The following is a 16,691-nucleotide window of genomic DNA, read 5'->3' on the forward strand; positions in this document are numbered from 1 at the left end:
CTTTGGGCACACTGGGCTGGTTGGTAACTCTCACCTTCTCCTTGTTAAGAATGTACATACTCCGCTGACCTCTCCCGTTCTGCTTATGAGTTGTGTGGGGTTTTTTTTGTTTGTCTTTGTTTTCTGTTTTTTTAAGCATAACGTTCCTGAGACAGAGAGAATGCAGACCTCCACGCGCTGAACGACGTGCTGGTAGTATTTGTTTCCTGGCTGAATTTCACTCCCATCCCCCTCTGGAAACACCGGGGTCTAAGCGGCTAATCCACGAACTGAGACGTGGAGACGGGAGCCCCAGGTCAGGGGAGGGTGGCCTTGTGCTTTCAGTCTCAGGGCGGCTGCACTAGGGTTTCCTCTGCCTGCAATCCTCACACTCCACTCTTTTTATTTCTTTGAATGATCGGATTTACTTATTTCCCGATGGCCTCTCCCACTGGAATATGAGCCCCCAGAGGCAGGGGCAGCGCCTGTATCCAGACTGCTCTTGGTAGTGTCTTCAGCACTTACTGCCTGGCCCAGAGGAGGTCCTCAAATATTTTATTTATTTGTTTTTTTTTAATTAATTAATTAATTTATTTATTTTTGGCTGTGTTGGGTCTTCATTTTTGTGCGAGGGTTTTCTCTAGTTGCAGCGAGCGGGGGCCACTCTTCATCGCGGTGCGCGGGCCTCTCACTGTCGCGGCCTCTCTTGTTGCGGAGCACAGGCTCCAGACGCGCAGGCTCAGTAGTTGTGGCTCATGGGCCCAGTTGCTCCGTGGCACGTGGGATCCTCCCAGACCAGGGCTCGAACCCGTGTCCACTGCATTGGCAAGCGGATTCTCAACCACTGTGCCACCAGGGAAGCCCCTATTTGTTTGTTTATTTGTTTGTTTTACATGCTGCAAGAATAAATGAGCTGGAGGTTATCCGGGTCCATTCCCCACTGCAGAGGAATTTCCTCCCTGTAGCCCAGGTGAGAATCACCTCATTAACACCTTGGAGATGGAGAGCACCCTGCCCCACAGAGCAGCCTGTCCCATTCCATCTTTTGTTCAGCTTCAATGCGATATGAAGAAGCATCTCTCCATAACTGTTAACGATTGCTCTTGAGGGCTTCATTAACTTGACTGCCCCCTGGAAGGAAAGTTCGAGGTCACCCATATCCCGCCTCCTGGGACGAGGCCCCAGGCAAGTCTCTCGCCCTTTCTGGACCTTTGTGCCTTTGTGCAAACCGGAGCAGCTCACTCCAGTACACTGAGGACAGCCATCAATCCGAAGGGATTCTGAACATTTGTCAAAGCTGAGAAAGAATTCATCTTCGTGTTTCATGTATGATGCTGGAGAATGCTGAGGAAGGGACATCTAACCCGACTCCTGTGCTCACTTTGGTGTGTCGGGATTGGGGTGCTGTCTCTCTGATCCCCTGTTGAGGTTGTAAAGGACCTTCTCCAATCCTGGACTAGAAATGTGATGGGCAGCTGGCTCACAGATTAGAATCGTCCGGGGCAGTGGCTCCACTTTAGGAAGCTGCATGTCCTTCCCGCTCCAGGCGGGCGCATCAGGTCCTGCCTCTGGCTGTGGGGACAGGAGCGTGGTGGCCCTGGGGGCAGGGGCAGCCCTGGGAATGGGGGGCGTGGTCTCTCCTCCTGGCCTGTGAGGCCCTGCAGAGAGGGTCCTGTTCGGCAGAAGCATGCACTCAGGTGTGGCTTCAATCAAAAACACAAACAAAGGATTCCCCTGGTGGCGCAGTGGTTAAGAATCCGCCTGCCAATGCAGGGGACACGGGTTCAAGCCCTGGTCTGGGAAGATCCCACATGCCGCAGAGTAACTAAGCCCATGCACCACAACAGCTGAGCCTGTGCTCTAGAGTCCATGAGCCACAACTGCTGAGCCTGTGAGCCACCACTACTGAAGCCCGCGCACCTAGAGCCCGTGCTCCGCAGCAAGGGAAGCCACTGCAGTGAGAAGTCTGCACACCGCAGCGAAGAGTAGCCTCCGCTCGCCGCAACTAGAGAAAGCCCTGCACAGCAACGAAGACCCAATGCAGCCAAAAATAAATAAATTAAATAAATAAATTTATTAAAAAAACACACACACAAACAAGATGACGCCTCGAAGGTCAGCCCCATGGTGGCTATTTTGTCTTGGAATTGGCAGGAGTTGTCCTGCCTGGTGCTGCTTTGTCTTTGTGGCTTAAATGACAGTGAAGACAGCTCAGCTCTAGGCAAAAACAAACAAAAACAAAAACAAAAAACACCACCTCCTGGACACTAAGAAATTACGTTTTACCCCAAGTCCTTAACAAGGATGGAGAAAATCTCAGAATGGAATCCAGAGCTTCCTGAGGTACTCCCTCTCCCCTCAGTACCTATGGGCACAGCCTCAGCCTCGTCATTTTACTTCACCCAGTGAACCAGCCTCTACTCTGCAAAGGAATCTGAGGGAAAGTCTTCTGCCAAGTCCCAACTGAGTCCCTGTGACAGTCAAGAACCTGGGCCAGGTTCTTGTGTAGGTTAAGGAAGCCTGAGAATGATAAAGATTATAGGGAAACAGTCTACCTTTCTTTACAAGGTCTTGTTTTGCATCTCTGACATCTCAGATTCAGCTATTACAATGAGGTCCTGTTGTAGAAAGAGCTGGCCTTTTATCACCACTTAAAATCTAATTAATCCATATTGAAGCACAAAGATTTCTGTTGTATTTTAGGGTGAGGGGTCATAGAGCGCTCTTTGTTCATCCTTAGACTTATATAATCATCAGGCATTGGGGATATAATTTTACCAAGCAAATTGGAAGGTAACAGATCAAATCCTTATCAGAAAGCCTAACTCATAGTTTTAACAGAGTCCTTCGTCCTTTACATGAAACATTATATTCAAGAAGAACAAAAACGCATTTCAGAGTGCCCAAAGAGTTAACGACCAAAACTTATATTCCCCAGGCAGCATCGAACCAAGATTGTCACACTACTGTCCACCACAAGACAGCAGCTCCTATAGAGGTGGCAAGGGTTCTAAGATTTGTTGCGATGGCTTTAGTCTTTAGAGTAGCAATGCAATTCGTTGGAATTTTGCTATCTCTGCTGGGATGGGTTTTATCCATTATTACAACTTTTTTGCCACATTGGAAAAACCTCAACCTGGACTTAAATGAAATGGAAAACTGGACCGTGGGACTCTGGCAGACCTGCGTCACCCAAGAGGAAGTGGGGATGCAATGCAAGGACTTTGATTCTTTCCTGGCTTTGCCTGCTGAGCTCAGGATCTCCAGGATTTTAATGTTCCTCTCAAACGGCCTGGGATTCCTGGGCCTGCTGGTCTCGGGGTTTGGCCTGGACTGCTTGAGAATTGGAGAGAGACAGCAGGATGTCAAGAAGCAGCTGTTAATCCTGGGAGGAATTCTGTTCTGGACAGCAGGTGTCACAGCCCTTGTTCCTGTCTCTTGGGTCGCCCACAGGACAGTCCAGGAGTTCTGGGATGAGACCATCCCCGAGATTGTGCCCAGGTGGGAGTTTGGGGAGGCCCTCTTTATCGGCTGGTTTGCTGGATTTTCTCTCCTGCTCGGAGGGTGTCTGCTAAACTGGGCCGCCTGCGGGACCCAGATTCCCCTGGCTTCCGGCCACTATGCAGTGGCAGAAATGCAAACTCAGTGTTCATACCTGGAGAATGGAACTGCCAATCCTTCAGTGTAAGACTTTGATGAGACCAGAGAGGTGTATCTCCCTATATCAACTGTGACGGTCTACATGAAAAAGGGTTCTTTGTTATGTAACTGTTTGTGATGCTAACATTTTCTCACTAAATACATTAAATCATGACTTTTCTATCCTAGATACCCCATCCCCCCAAAACCTGGAGAAGTAAGAAAGAGGCAAATCTTATATCTAAAAGAAAATGATTGTGGTAAGCATTACATAGGAATGAACAAAACAAACTTTCATTCATCTCGGTATTTAGATCAAAATTTGGTGGTGGTTGTCCAAGAGAGCACTAATTAGCTTTACTGTGTTCATTTGATACTAGAAATGTTTTTTTGGTTTTGTTGGTAGCTGAAATTGATAATTAGTTCCTGTCTCCTAAAGAAAAAAACCTAACAATCTGAAATCCTTTAAGCATCCTGCACTAGCAAAACCACATGCTCAGCCTATCCAAAGTGCTCTTTCCACAACCATGATTTGGTCTTTCTTGAACAGAGGTGGTTTGTGTTCAGGAAATTGCTAGGAAGCCTGTGCGGCAGGACTTTATGAGGCTGAAGGGTTTCAGTACACTGTGATACTCTCAGACTTAAAATACTGGCCAATCTCTTCTCGTCTCTTCCCTCAAAAGCTTCGTACTTTAAAAAGATAAACAGTTCCAAAAATATTTTGCTTAATATCCAGCTCATCTGCCCTAATAAAAATTTTCCTTTGTTCAGTTAAAAGTTACACGCATGGGGATGAACCAACAGAGGCGTTGATTCTAACCTACGCAGTCCTACTGCTTAATTTTTCCACGGCATAGAAAGCATATTTAAGCAAAGAAACAAAAATATAGCAAGCATTTATGTCCCTGTGTGTGAAGCTGTCAGGAAGGCGTGGAAGTAAACAGACTCGATATTTAGTTCAGAATCGTTTCATATGTTATTGGGTATATGTAGCCTAAGAGATTAAAAAAAGAAAAGAAAAGTCTGATTTAAGGTCTACAGAAGAGATTTCTGAGATTGATTTATTTGGTTAAGAAATACTTTTCTTGAACCTGTTTTTAAAAATGATAACACTCAGTTATAACCACAGTATGCGTATTGAAATGAGACCTCTTAACAGATGAAAATCTGATAGGTGCAACTAGTAAGATATAAAGTAGCAGGAGTTGAACCAAACTGTCAATTAAACATCTTGCACGGAGACTTCTTAATTCTTTGACTTGACAGAAAGGTTGGGAACACGTGAAAGCCATTTATACTTTAACAATGAGAGGATTATTACTACTTAATGTTATTTCGGGGACAAACTGCCTACTACAAAATGCATCCTATAGGACGTGAACGTGATCTTGGCCACACCTTGTCATTACTGGTTTGCAGAATTATTTCCCTATCCTTTTCTGAAAACTATTCAACATAGAATTGAACGATAGCAACTCTGGCAAGAATCCTCCTATATACACAATGAAAAAATAGTTCTGAGCTCTGCAAGTGATAGTGTCACACTTCTTTTCACAGCCACTGAAAGGCAGGGGTTGGTCTGGCTAAGGTCACAGGATTTTATAATGGCTTTAGTATTTAGAGCTGTGGCACAATTAGGGGGAATTTCACTATCTTTGTTGGGATGGGTTTTATCCTGTCTTACAAACTACCTGCCACATGGAAAAATCTCAACCTGGACTTAAATGAAATGGAAAACTTGACCATGGGACTCTGGCAGACCTGCGTCACCCAAGAGGAAGTGGGGATGCAATTCTATCCTGGCTTTGCCCGCTGAGCTCAGGATCTCCAGGATTTTAATGTTCCTCTCAAACGGCCTGGGATTCCTGGGCCTGCTGGTCTCGGGGTTTGGCCTGGACTGCTTGAGAATTGGAGAGAGACAGCAGGATGTCAAGAAGCAGCTGTTAATCCTGGGAGGAATTCTGTTCTGGACAGCAGGCGTCACAGCCCTTGTTCCTGTCTCTTGGGTCGCCCACAGGACAGTCCAGGAGTTCTGGGATGAGACCATCCCCGAGATTGTGCCCAGGTGGGAGTTTGGGGAGGCCCTCTTTATCGGCTGGTTTGCTGGATTTTCTCTCCCGCTCGGAGGGTGTCTGCTAAACTGGGCCGCCTGGGCCCTGGCTTCCGGCCACTATGCAGTGGCAGAAACGCCGCCACACCGTCTACACCTGGAGATGAAAACCACTCACCTGAAACTAAGCCAGAAGGGATCAGCGGTGCCCTCAGATGATTTGGTAGGATTTCCTGTTACACAGTAACCCATTCACTATGCTTTCGATTTTCTAAAATGCGTTTTCCCTTCGCTTCTGAAACTGGCATTTCTTTCTAAGATGGTAAACCACTTTTATCTTCTACCCTGAGACCAAAACCAATCAAGACTTAACAGTAATCATACTCATTACTGGGGATGAGTTTCCTCAATTTTAAAATAGATTCAGTGATTGCACAGAACCGGTAAATAAAACGTTGTGTTAGTACCTACACATCTTCTGAAGGTGTCATTTAATAAAGATGAATCATTTGGCAATTGGAAATGTTACTGCTGATCACTGACTTCTTTCAAGGGTCTAAGATCACCTATTACACTGAAACTAAAGTCTGGCTGCTTATTTTTTTAAAAGGTATGACATCTGATTATATTAAAAAAATTGCTGGCTCTCTGAAAGCTTGAGAGGTGCACACTGGGGACACATCACCTCTTTTTAAATTGGAGACCTCAGTGCCTCTATGGAGACTCTTCCATTCATTCACGTCTTCTTTACTGTGTCAGAAGCAGAGGAGGGCAGTCTTGTGTTTTAAAGATTCATGTAAAATCTACCGCACCAACGTCATTTTGCTTGTGTCCTGTGCTCTGCGGTAGATGCTGCAGCCACAAGGCGACTGTGGGTCGGGACTGGGGGGCGTGGGCAGGTGCCCCCACCCCCTTTAACAAAAAAATCAGCAATATGTATGGTCCAACCAAGAACTATTCACAGCAAGCTGCTGGCTTGGGGAGTTTTTTAATTTATTTATTTTATTATTTTATTTTGTTGGTTTTTGGCTGCATTGGGTCTTCGTTGCTGCACGCGGGCTTTCTCTAGTTGCGGCGAGCGGGGGCTACTCTTCGTTGCGGTGTGCGGGCTTCTCATTGCGGTGGCTTCTCTTGTTGCAGCACGGGCTCTAGGCGCTTGGGCTTCAGTAGTTGTGGCACAGGGGCTCAGCAGTTGTGGGTCACGGGCTCTAGAGCGCAGGCTCAGTAGTTGTGGCGCACAGGCTTAGCTGCTCTGCGGCATGTGGGATCTTCCTGGACCAGGGCTCGAACCCGTGTCCCCTGCATTGGCAGGTGGATTCTTAACCACTGCACCACCAGGGAAGCCACCAAACTTGGGGAATTCTTCATAAAAGATTTTATATTTGTTTGGTATACAGTTCAAGTAAACTTTTGTGTTTGCGCCAGTCAGGGAAATTCACTGAACAATAAATGACACTGAAATAAAGTATTAGGTAATATGTATCTTTGTTTTAAAAAGAAAACACTGTATTTTTCCCACCCACAAACACATGAAAAGTGCAGAAACCAGAGTTAATCTATGTGATGTATTTGCATACTTTTACAAACAAGACAAATTAAAACAGAAACATATTCAGAATTTAACCTGATTAAATATTTAGTTCAGTCCTGAGCTTTTGATATTTAATACAATATAAAGTAATAGCAAAAAAAAGATTTTAAATTTATTTGATTTGCATGCTACAGAGATCCAGCTAAACTTTGTTCATTTGGCTAGCAATATTCTTTTTGTACCTGTAACACTTAGATTCTGATATACAAAATTGTAATAACATACTGATAATTCAAACTTGAGAACTAAATATTACATTCTTTTTACCCTGTGAAGAATAAATTCTACCTTTAAAAAATAGTACTTATAATATTAAAATTCATGTTGTCCATATGGTTTTGTGAGCAAGTTATTAAAATGTTTTGTCACTGTGAATCATTTGGGTTAGTACAAATATGACAGGATTGTTAAAAGCTGCCTATAAATACATAACACTATTGCTGATTTTTAAAGAGTGAAAAAGGATTATATTAAGTTTGTCTCTCATGTTAGAAATGAGCAAATGCTGTAAAATAAAACCAAAAGCATCTTGGTCACAACTGCTAACTACCAGCCTGAGACAGATTTTATTCTTTTATGCTTGTCTGAAACTCTTTGTCGTACAAAAAGTTAACAGCTAATCTGATGGAACTTATAAAGCTGTAAATATTCCAATATAGCCTCTTCTGTGTCAAACATTTAAGATGGCCAGAACCGAACTATATATTAAACAGAACATAAATAAGACCGTAAATAAATAAATGAAGAAAATAAAATCGTACGGTACAACCACACATAATCCTATAAACATTTTCATGGTCAAACTAAGAAGCTGAAAACAGCTGACCTTCATTTAACTCTACATTAAATAAACTTCTGTTTTTCACATTTGACCTTGACAAGGATGAACGGTGCTCTTCCTCCAGTTCTCCTTGGTCACCTAACAGGATGAACTGGGCCGCCTGCAAGGACTGTGCTCAGTCAATTCACGAGGCTGGTTTTTGTTCAAAGTAGTGTCACGTCCAGTTATTCCTTCAAAGACTTCTGTATATAAATGGTGGGACACTTAGGAAAAAGTCATTACAGTTCTAGGCTCAGAAATGGCTTGATCTGAATTTTGATTCTGATAAAATGAACCTTCCAAAACATGTGTAATTACTTTCAAATAAATATTCTTACCAACGAGGATTCTAGCTTAGGAATAGAACTTGTGTTTCTTTTTTTTAAGGGGCCCATTCCTTTAAGATGATGTTTTCATCTCTAAAAAAAAAAAAAATGATTTCACTTGTTACATAAGATGGCTCACCAAACATTGCCTCTTCCAGTATTACAGACCGAGTAACATGCATGATTTAACTTGCATAAAACGATTTCTTTTAAAAGGCTTTTATGCTGGCAGAGCTGACCTGGGGATTTGTTTCTTTTAAGAAGTGCTTGGGTTGGGTAAGCTAAAATTCTCCACTGGAGGAAACTTTAGTCAGTTTCCATCTTGTTTGTCTGGAATATATATTTATTTATATTTTACAAACGACTCAGCTTTTACTTCAAATTAATAATCTCCCCAGGCACTCTCTTCTCTTTGCCTCCCAACTCCTTACCACAAGTTACAGATAGGATGCCCTAAAAATGACAGCTGCAAAGTAATTTCTAGTAAATGTTAGAGATCTGTTTACTGATGTATTTAAAAATTTTTTGGCAATCTTGATTCCATCGAGGTACCCTTTCCTCTGTTCCTGGTTTCAGCAAGTGATGCTGTGTTTCCCTCCACAGTACCAGCACTGTGTGTCCTCAGCACCCTGGCCCCTACCTTCACCCACTTGGTACCATCCTCACACCTAGGACGAAGCATGACTGGTGCAAGCCAGACACTCACGTCTGAACACTGACGCACAATCAGGCTGAGTGAGAAGCAGCAGCTGCTCACTGACGTGCTGATTTTAGTGTATTTGAGGCGGACTGGCTTTCTGCTTTCATCTCCCTACCCTTAAAGTCCTAAATCACGGGGTTTGTAGTGTGGCTGGAGCACTGCTCCTTTGCATTCTTGCCTTCCTGCACTCAGCATTTTGTTTTTGTTTTCTTTAGACAAATAGAAAAGGACAAAAAAAGGCAGTTGTTTTAAGGAAACAAAGTGTTCCGACAGAGGTGACGGAAATGAACGCAGCACCTGTTTCAGGTGGACCCGGGACTCTGCACTGAAGCTCACGCTCAAGTTCAACCTCACGCCGAACGAGCTGCCCTCTGGCACCAAGCATCACCTGGCGCCACTGCCGGCTTCATAGTCGCCCATGGGAAAACAAAGGAAAAGCGAAAGCCGCGTGCTGCTCAGCTGAGTTATTTCTCCACAGCCGGTTCAATAGGATGCGCGCTGGGTCCCGCCTCTATTCCATTTTTACCAAATAAAGCCCATTGGCAACACACGTATGCTGTACATCTGTTACCAGATGATCCTGTTTTGGTTATCTGATTTTTTTTTTCTTTTTTAAACATGTAAGAATTACATTCAAGGTACTTTACAAATTAACATGTTGAAAATCTGATGTGAAATAAAAGCTCTTTAAGAATTGACAGTTATATTACAAAAAACCCCCCAAAACAAAAAACAAAACCCCCAACAAGAAAACGTTCAGTCTTTTGCCCTCCCTAAGAAATGAAGAGGTGAAAACACGATCTCGTCAGCGATGTAATCAGACGTCATCAGCCGGCAGGGACGGGATGCTTATCTTTGCTCTGGTGAAGTAGGCAATCTTCTCCCTACAGCCGGGGTGAGAAATACACCGACTTCAATAGGATGTTGAAAATGCTCTATGCCCGTTAAAAATGGTCCCAAGAATGCCAGCGCTATCTCCACAGGCCCGGATGGGAGATCTTGTCCTTAGCTAGAGCTCCATTTAAAATCAAGACTGTCTTCGCCTTTTTACGGAAGGACATAAAGGAGAACGGCAGCTCTGACCCACGGTAACCACCGGTCGACACAGGCATTTCCAACCTCAGACAGGTTTTAAACCACTGGGGTGGGGGTGTGGAGGGAGCGTGTCAGTCTAGGTCTGAGCATTTCTAGACCAGGGAGCAGAGGATTCTAGGGGCCACAGTCCTCACAGGAAAGTACCCGATCCGGGGAGAATTCTTTAAACTCAGTACCATGCTAAGGTAAGGGCACAATGATGAGCGATGGATACCGGGGCTCAGATGAGGCAAGAGAAGGAGCCTGACCGTCTTAAAGGCAGATCTGCCGCATCCCGACGCGGGGATAAGTGGAAACAACCTGAGAGGGAGAGGCTGAGAAAGAAGGGGCGGGAGGGTTTTCAGAGCTCAGCAGAGTGTCAAGAAAGTAAGGTTTTAGGGTTGTAGAGCCGCCAAGGGCAGGACCAGTACGTCTAGCCTCTAAGAAGCCTTCACATCGAGCAGTCTCCCCTCAACACAGGCTGCTGAGAGGCTTCCCCACGTGGGGCCACACTGGAAGCCCTGAGGAGGAATAAAGCACTGGCCCTCCTTCGAGAAACTGGGGGTGAGATGGTGCAGGAGCGTGGGGTTATGATGCAGGAACTGAGGCGGAAAAGCTCTACCTCTAAGGAAAGGAGAGAGAAGGCGGGAAGCATGAAAACCCTGGGCAAGGTGGAAGGAGAGTTATTTTTGTGCTACAGCGTCCTTTCCGTTTGCTCAATTCTATGAGATAAAATTAAGAATTAAAGGGGCGAGTGAAAGTAGTCAGGATATCTCTGAAGGCAGAACCCGAAACTGGGGTCTTTGCTTCATCACTTCCCGCAAGCGAATTACTTTGGCTCACGCGGTGCTTTTTAAACACACAAACTAGCTGTCAGTGTCTACGCTTGAGATGTTTCACATAAAATTCCTGGTTTCTACCTTCCCTCGGCAAATCGGAAGAGCAGGGAGCCCTGGGCTTTGAGAGAGCAGCTCAGGGAGAGTGTCCCAGGCCTCGGCGCGCTTCCAGAGCCGCTGCCGTGTCCCGGTCCATCTCCCTCTCCTCCATCACCCGTCTGGTGATAGGCCTGGCTTTGGGTGCTAAGCGAGTGTTTATAAACATTTATTTCGGGTTTTAGCAGCAGCTGAGGTTGGATGACTTCTCCTCTGGACAGTGTTTCTTGCACCAAAGGCACGAGAGGATTCCCCACACCACCCTGCAGTTCTAGAAATCCAAGGAGCAGTATCCTCTGAAAGTTACAAGAGTGACCCTGGAGCTGACTGGAGACAGAAAATGCTGACTCTTTACTGTAAGCCATCACGTTAAAGAGAGTCTGAGCCTGCCACGACCCGTCTCCTTCCCCCGCACCCGACTCACTCAGGACAGCAGGAACTCCCACTGCGTCCTCTGGCACCAAACCCATCCCTTCCTAACGAGCCCTCTCCACCCCATATCGTCAGACATGCTCCTTGGGCTTCTACCTCTTCAGCCCCTTCACAGCACACACACACACACACACACACACACACACACACACACACACACACACACACACACACACACACACACACACACACACACACACACACACACACACACACACACACACACACACACCACAGACCAATAAAACCACACCTCTCCCGTCGCCCCCCTCTCACTTGACTGAAACTGTCACGGGATGGTCACCAGTGGCCCCCAGCCTGGGGAGTGTCTCAATCCTCTTTGCTGTTGCCTTTGACAGCACCTGTCACCCTCCCTGCTCAGCTCCAGGACCACGCTCCCCAGTTCTCCTTCTAGCTCGCTGGCCATTCCTTCTTAGTCTCGACAGTCTCCTGTCCTGGTCACCTTCTCACACTTTCCGGGATGTCAGACCAACGTTTGTTGTGGAACCACCACATGTGAGACGAAGACTCACATTTTTATCTCCCATCTGATCCTTAATCCTGGCTTCAGATTTTTATTTCTACTTATCTACTGACCATGGCTTCCCAAGCTGGCCTACGGGAACTGGTAGGCTGGTATGTTCAAAAGCAGAACTCTCCCCGCCCCCTAGCGCCCCTCCGTCCGCCCACTTCCCGTCACCCTCCTATCGCCTACCTGGCCTCCCCTTTCCAGGGTCTGCCCGGCCGCTCTCCACAACGCCTCTACACCCTCACTCACTCCTGCGCTTGGAGACCCCTGCTGGTCCCCCACCACTCAGAGCCAGCGCTGGAAGCTTCGACACAGCGCACGGGGCCTTGTGCGGTTGACAGGCTCACCCACTGGCTCTGACCTTTAAGGCTCTGTGCCTCTGTCCCTGCCCCGATGCCCTTTCCAAAACCACCACCCCTGGTGCCTGACACACGTGTACCCATTCTTCTACCCTGTACGGCCTCTTAGACTCCCGTGCGCTCCCGCATGCCCAGCGTCTGCCCTCACGGGACCCCGCCTGGCCTTCAGGGGGCTCCTTCCGCATGGCACTGCCCACCCCCCTCACACAGACCGGAGCCTCCGTAAGGCCAGGGGTGCTTGCCCTTCTCTGGGTGCCCAGGCCCAGCCCCGTGCATGGCTCACGGGGCCTGAGGAACGGTCCAGGGAGGGAACAGCAAAACCCCGAAGACAGGTGACTTTTCTGTACCTTTTTGTTTTCTGCGTTAAGATTTCTCAATGAGATGTCTAACTGCTTCTAAGAGCTGGGGACACCCCGGGTCCCCGGGGAGCCGGGCTCAAACGGAGTCAGGACTGGGGCCGGCAGGGTCTGTGAGCTCAGGGAAACACACACATCAAGCCGGAAGCAGAGGGCGTGGTGTCCCACATCCTAATACGTGTCACCTGCCAGCCACCCTGCGGTGCAGGCCTGCGTGATTCGGGGACAGCCCCGCACGTCCCACGGGCGCTCACCTGAAGGACTGCACCTGCCGGGGCACCTTCCGGCTCTGCTCCCGAAGCCGGCACACGTCCTTGGACACCTGCCTCATCAGCTTCTCTGCGTTCAGGTCTTGCTTCTGCTCTTCTTTGGACTGTTCAGCCTGGTAAGGAGATGAAAACACAGAGCCCCCCAGAACATTAATTAGAGATTCCCAAAGGCGTGCTCCAAGGCTTGAAAGACGCCGGGCTCAGGTCAGGAGGCCAGCCCAGCAGGACGACACCCATGAGCCCACCTCACGCCCACAGCGAGCAGCTCCTGGGTCGGGGCAAGTGTGTGTTAATGCATTTTAAAAATCTTACCACACAGGCAATGTGGGCTCATCTTGTTACATCTGGAACACCTGGTAGCTGCCCCCCTCTCCACCCACCAAAAGAGAAATTAAAAACTACTTACAGCACCATGTCCAAGAAATATCTACTGTTAACATTTTGGAGAATACACTTTCAACCTCTTATTCATCTTTTCAACCCCCCTTTTTTTTCCCATCTTAGACCTTTTAAAAGCTGTTTACTGAAGTAGAATTGACATACCAAAACAGTGCACACAGACGCGCGTGCAGCTCAAAGAGCTTTTTCTCAAAACTCCCAGACTGTAAAGATCCCCGGGAGGGGACAGAACACATCCCAGCCTGTAAGTTTCCACAGAGGCTTCTACTCCCAGGAGGACGTGTTGTGAGTTGCGCTTAGCCCTTGGCAGGGAGGGGCGGGCGTGTGTATTGGGAGGGGACACTATTAATTTGAGTCAGGGGTTGGGGAGACTCCACTCATTTGGGCACCTTCTCCCCATGACCTCCCAAGTGGGGCGCTACGGTAACAGAATTTCCTGCTCAGTGGAGGCCACTGGTCATGGTGGGGCAGCTGGACCTCTGAAGGAAATGGGTGAGGAAATTTAGAATACTGGTGTTTGCAGCTTCAAGTCTTACAAGAGAGATCAGCTCAGGATCAGAACTAAGTAGTCGGCACAAAGAGATGGAAGGAAAAGTGGCTTTGCTGACGGTGGTGCCTGTAGCCTGCAGCAAGCTGATGGTCCCATCACTGGGACCCTTCTGTACTTGAAAAAGCCGACTGCTGTGCTTGTGTTGTTAACACAGGCAGCTATAAACTTTAGAGTAAAGAGCAAGGTCTTCCGGCTTAAGAGACAAGACAAAGACAAGAACCAGTCTGACTGGTTCATAGCCGAACGGATACAAACAGCAATTCTACTACTAGAACTCTATTCGTGCTTTGGAAACGCTACTGAAACAAGAAAGGTGTCCCAAAATGTATAGGAGTGTTCACTTCCACAGTCTATGACTGAAATTTGGGAAACTATCATTAGTAGAATAATGAAATAGTTATGATATATTTATGATTAAATAAATATGCTATGATATATTCATAATGTGTATTACAAATGCCTTAAAACAATCAATTTCAGCAACATATACAAATATGGAAAGCTGTTCCTCTTACATGACTAGAATTAAGTGGGGAAAAAAATAAGTGCGGAACAGTATGTCTTCAGACCCTAGTTTTCTGTAACTCTTCCCAAAACTGACACATACACGTGGCGTAAAAAAGAGCTGGAAGGACATATAACAGTCAACAGAGGTCATCCCTGGGGAGTGGGACTCAGGGGCACGTCTATCAATACTTTTTGCTTTATATACTTCTGCATTATTTGGCTTTGTTACAACATGTTAATTTTTTAACTAAAAAAAACTTTCTAAATTTTAAAATATTCTCAACACACAAAGTGCACTAAACTCAGTTTAAATTTGAAAGCAAAAATGCTTGTGGCACTTTTAGGAAAGATGACATTTTATGAAAACTATTTATTCAGCCAAGTACTGATGACGATTCAGTTACACTCACACCACTTTACGGAAAGCTAAACAGACTACAGTGGGGCATAACCTAGCTAGTACTTTGCTAATAATACTCTACTGCAGTAACTTCTGATTTTTTTCACCACAAAGGCTCCCTTTTCCAGATATTTTTTACTGCTCCCCTTTCCGTTTAGAAAAGTGGCCTATATTTAAGTAGCAGTTCTTTCTTGATTATTTTGGAATTGTTGAGATAGGTGAGCTGTCACGCGGAGCTTCTGAATTTGTGTAATTCAAATTCAAAGGGGACAGACGTGATATTTTAGTTACTTTGTGAAGTCTTACCTTCAGCGAACGGATGACTTTTCACTAGGCGCCAGGTTGGGAACTACTGACTTAGTAGACACAGAGAAATGACTTCTACCATGATGTGGTACATCCAACTAGGAAACTAGTAATTCTCCTGAAATGTTGCTGCTATTCTAATTTTGGGGAACTTATAAGATGAACAAACCAATCTTAAAATGGCCATCTCCTTACTGACTTGAACAAACGGAGAGATCAGGAAAAACCAGCGAAGGAAGGTACATGCCGGATGTACTTAGGGGAGAAAACCTGGCCCGGTTTCCCCAAGAAAGCGTATTTCACTAGATCAGAGATGCAGCAGGCCCCCGGGATCCTGTTCGGTATTTTGTTCCCTTCCGTATGAATGGGAGCGTGAGGCCTATTACACACTGTTAAGATGGTCCCTCGAAGTAGCCTGCGGCTGCTGCTGTTTCCAACGACCAGCATTTATGTGGTGGCTGCCGAGTTCCTCTGAAACTTGGCTTTGTTCTGTGCAAAATAAGACCGACCACCCTGCAACACACGAAGAGCCTCCTCTCCCTGCTGAGTAAGAACACACTTCACTGCAGACTCCATTTGTCTCTGTGTTTATGTATTTATATCTGTACCCGGGTCTGTATCTTCCTCCAAAAGTCTGGGTGCTAAAATACATCATAAAATTTTCATCAGGTGTTAATAATCGATAGTCACCAGCTTTGCAGGCAGTCGAGGCTCAGTGCCGAGCACTTCACTGGAATCACTGAGTTCTTTTGTTGAATGAGCTGTATTAATATTTCTGACATATAATTTTCTTAGCAGATTCTAACTTTTACAAATGTTAACATCTGTATTATTTTAAGCTTTTAAGAAGCCTAGCGTCACAGAACTGGCATTTTGACAGGGAAACACTCAGAGGAAGAAAAAGAAATTTCTGCTTTGTAAGCAACCTGAGGCTCCTTTGGAAAAATACCAGCCCTTCCTCAGCACGCCTCTCCCCTTCTCACCCAACAAGTCACGATGAGCTGCCTGGTTCAGGAGGATCGGAAGCCGGTTTTTATGGCCCAGATTCCAGGAGAGTGTGATTAACCTTCAGTTTACGTGATGGGGGCCTGACCTGCAGGAAGGTCCAGTGATTTATTTGCCGTCACGTTAAGAAGCCTGACAGAGTAAGGAACACAACCCGTCCTAATTACAGTCCTGAGCTGCTCGCTCTGCTTCCTAAGGGGGTTGTACTATACACGAGGACACTAACTGATTCAGTTTTTATTCTGAGCTACAAAACAGACTTTCAGCCACAAAGGAGGAAGGTTATGCAGAGTGACGCAGAGGCCTGACAGCTTTCCTAACAAGGCAGGCAGATCTGGGCTCTGCTGCTGGACTCCGTTCACAGTTTCCCCGGGAGCCGTATTTTTTATGGCAATTGGAAGGCTGTTTGCTCATCGTTAGGCATTTTATGGCCACTGTGCTGCAAATCTCACAAATCCCCAACTGCGG

General features: G+C 46.2%; 2 protein-coding genes and 1 pseudogene across 5 annotated transcripts in view; 2 read left to right on the forward strand and 1 right to left on the reverse strand.

The window, feature by feature from the left end:
* The first annotated feature begins 3,004 nt into the window (after positions 1-3,004).
* Positions 3,005-3,667, forward strand: LOC137215979 (putative claudin-24). The gene has a single exon (XM_067721603.1). The coding sequence runs from the start codon at positions 3,005-3,007 to the stop codon at positions 3,665-3,667; it is 663 nt and encodes a 220-aa protein (XP_067577704.1).
* Positions 3,668-5,222: 1,555 nt separating this feature from the next.
* On the forward strand, positions 5,223-5,915 carry LOC137216187 (claudin-22-like; annotated as a pseudogene).
* Positions 5,916-7,136: 1,221 nt separating this feature from the next.
* The window catches only part of WWC2 (WW and C2 domain containing 2), a 166,756-nt gene continuing 157,201 nt past the window's right edge, over positions 7,137-16,691 (reverse strand). For all 4 annotated transcript variants that reach the window (XM_067721811.1, XM_067721812.1, XM_067721813.1 and 1 more), the window contains 2 exons: positions 13,042-13,169; positions 7,137-9,989 (listed from right to left, as the gene is read on the reverse strand). In XM_067721811.1, coding sequence (XP_067577912.1) covers positions 9,923-9,989; positions 13,042-13,169 — 195 coding nt within the window. In that variant the 3' untranslated portion in view covers positions 7,137-9,922. The remainder of the gene's footprint in view (positions 9,990-13,041; positions 13,170-16,691) is intronic.

The sequence above is a fragment of the Pseudorca crassidens genome, chromosome 21 (genome assembly GCF_039906515.1).
Source record: "Pseudorca crassidens isolate mPseCra1 chromosome 21, mPseCra1.hap1, whole genome shotgun sequence".
Classification (NCBI taxonomy): domain Eukaryota; kingdom Metazoa; phylum Chordata; class Mammalia; order Artiodactyla; family Delphinidae; genus Pseudorca; species Pseudorca crassidens.

Coding starts and splice junctions, on each gene's coding strand:
- LOC137215979 (XM_067721603.1), top strand. CDS start 3,005: ATGGCTTTAGTCTTTAGAGTAGCAATGCAATTCGTTGGAATTTTGCTA.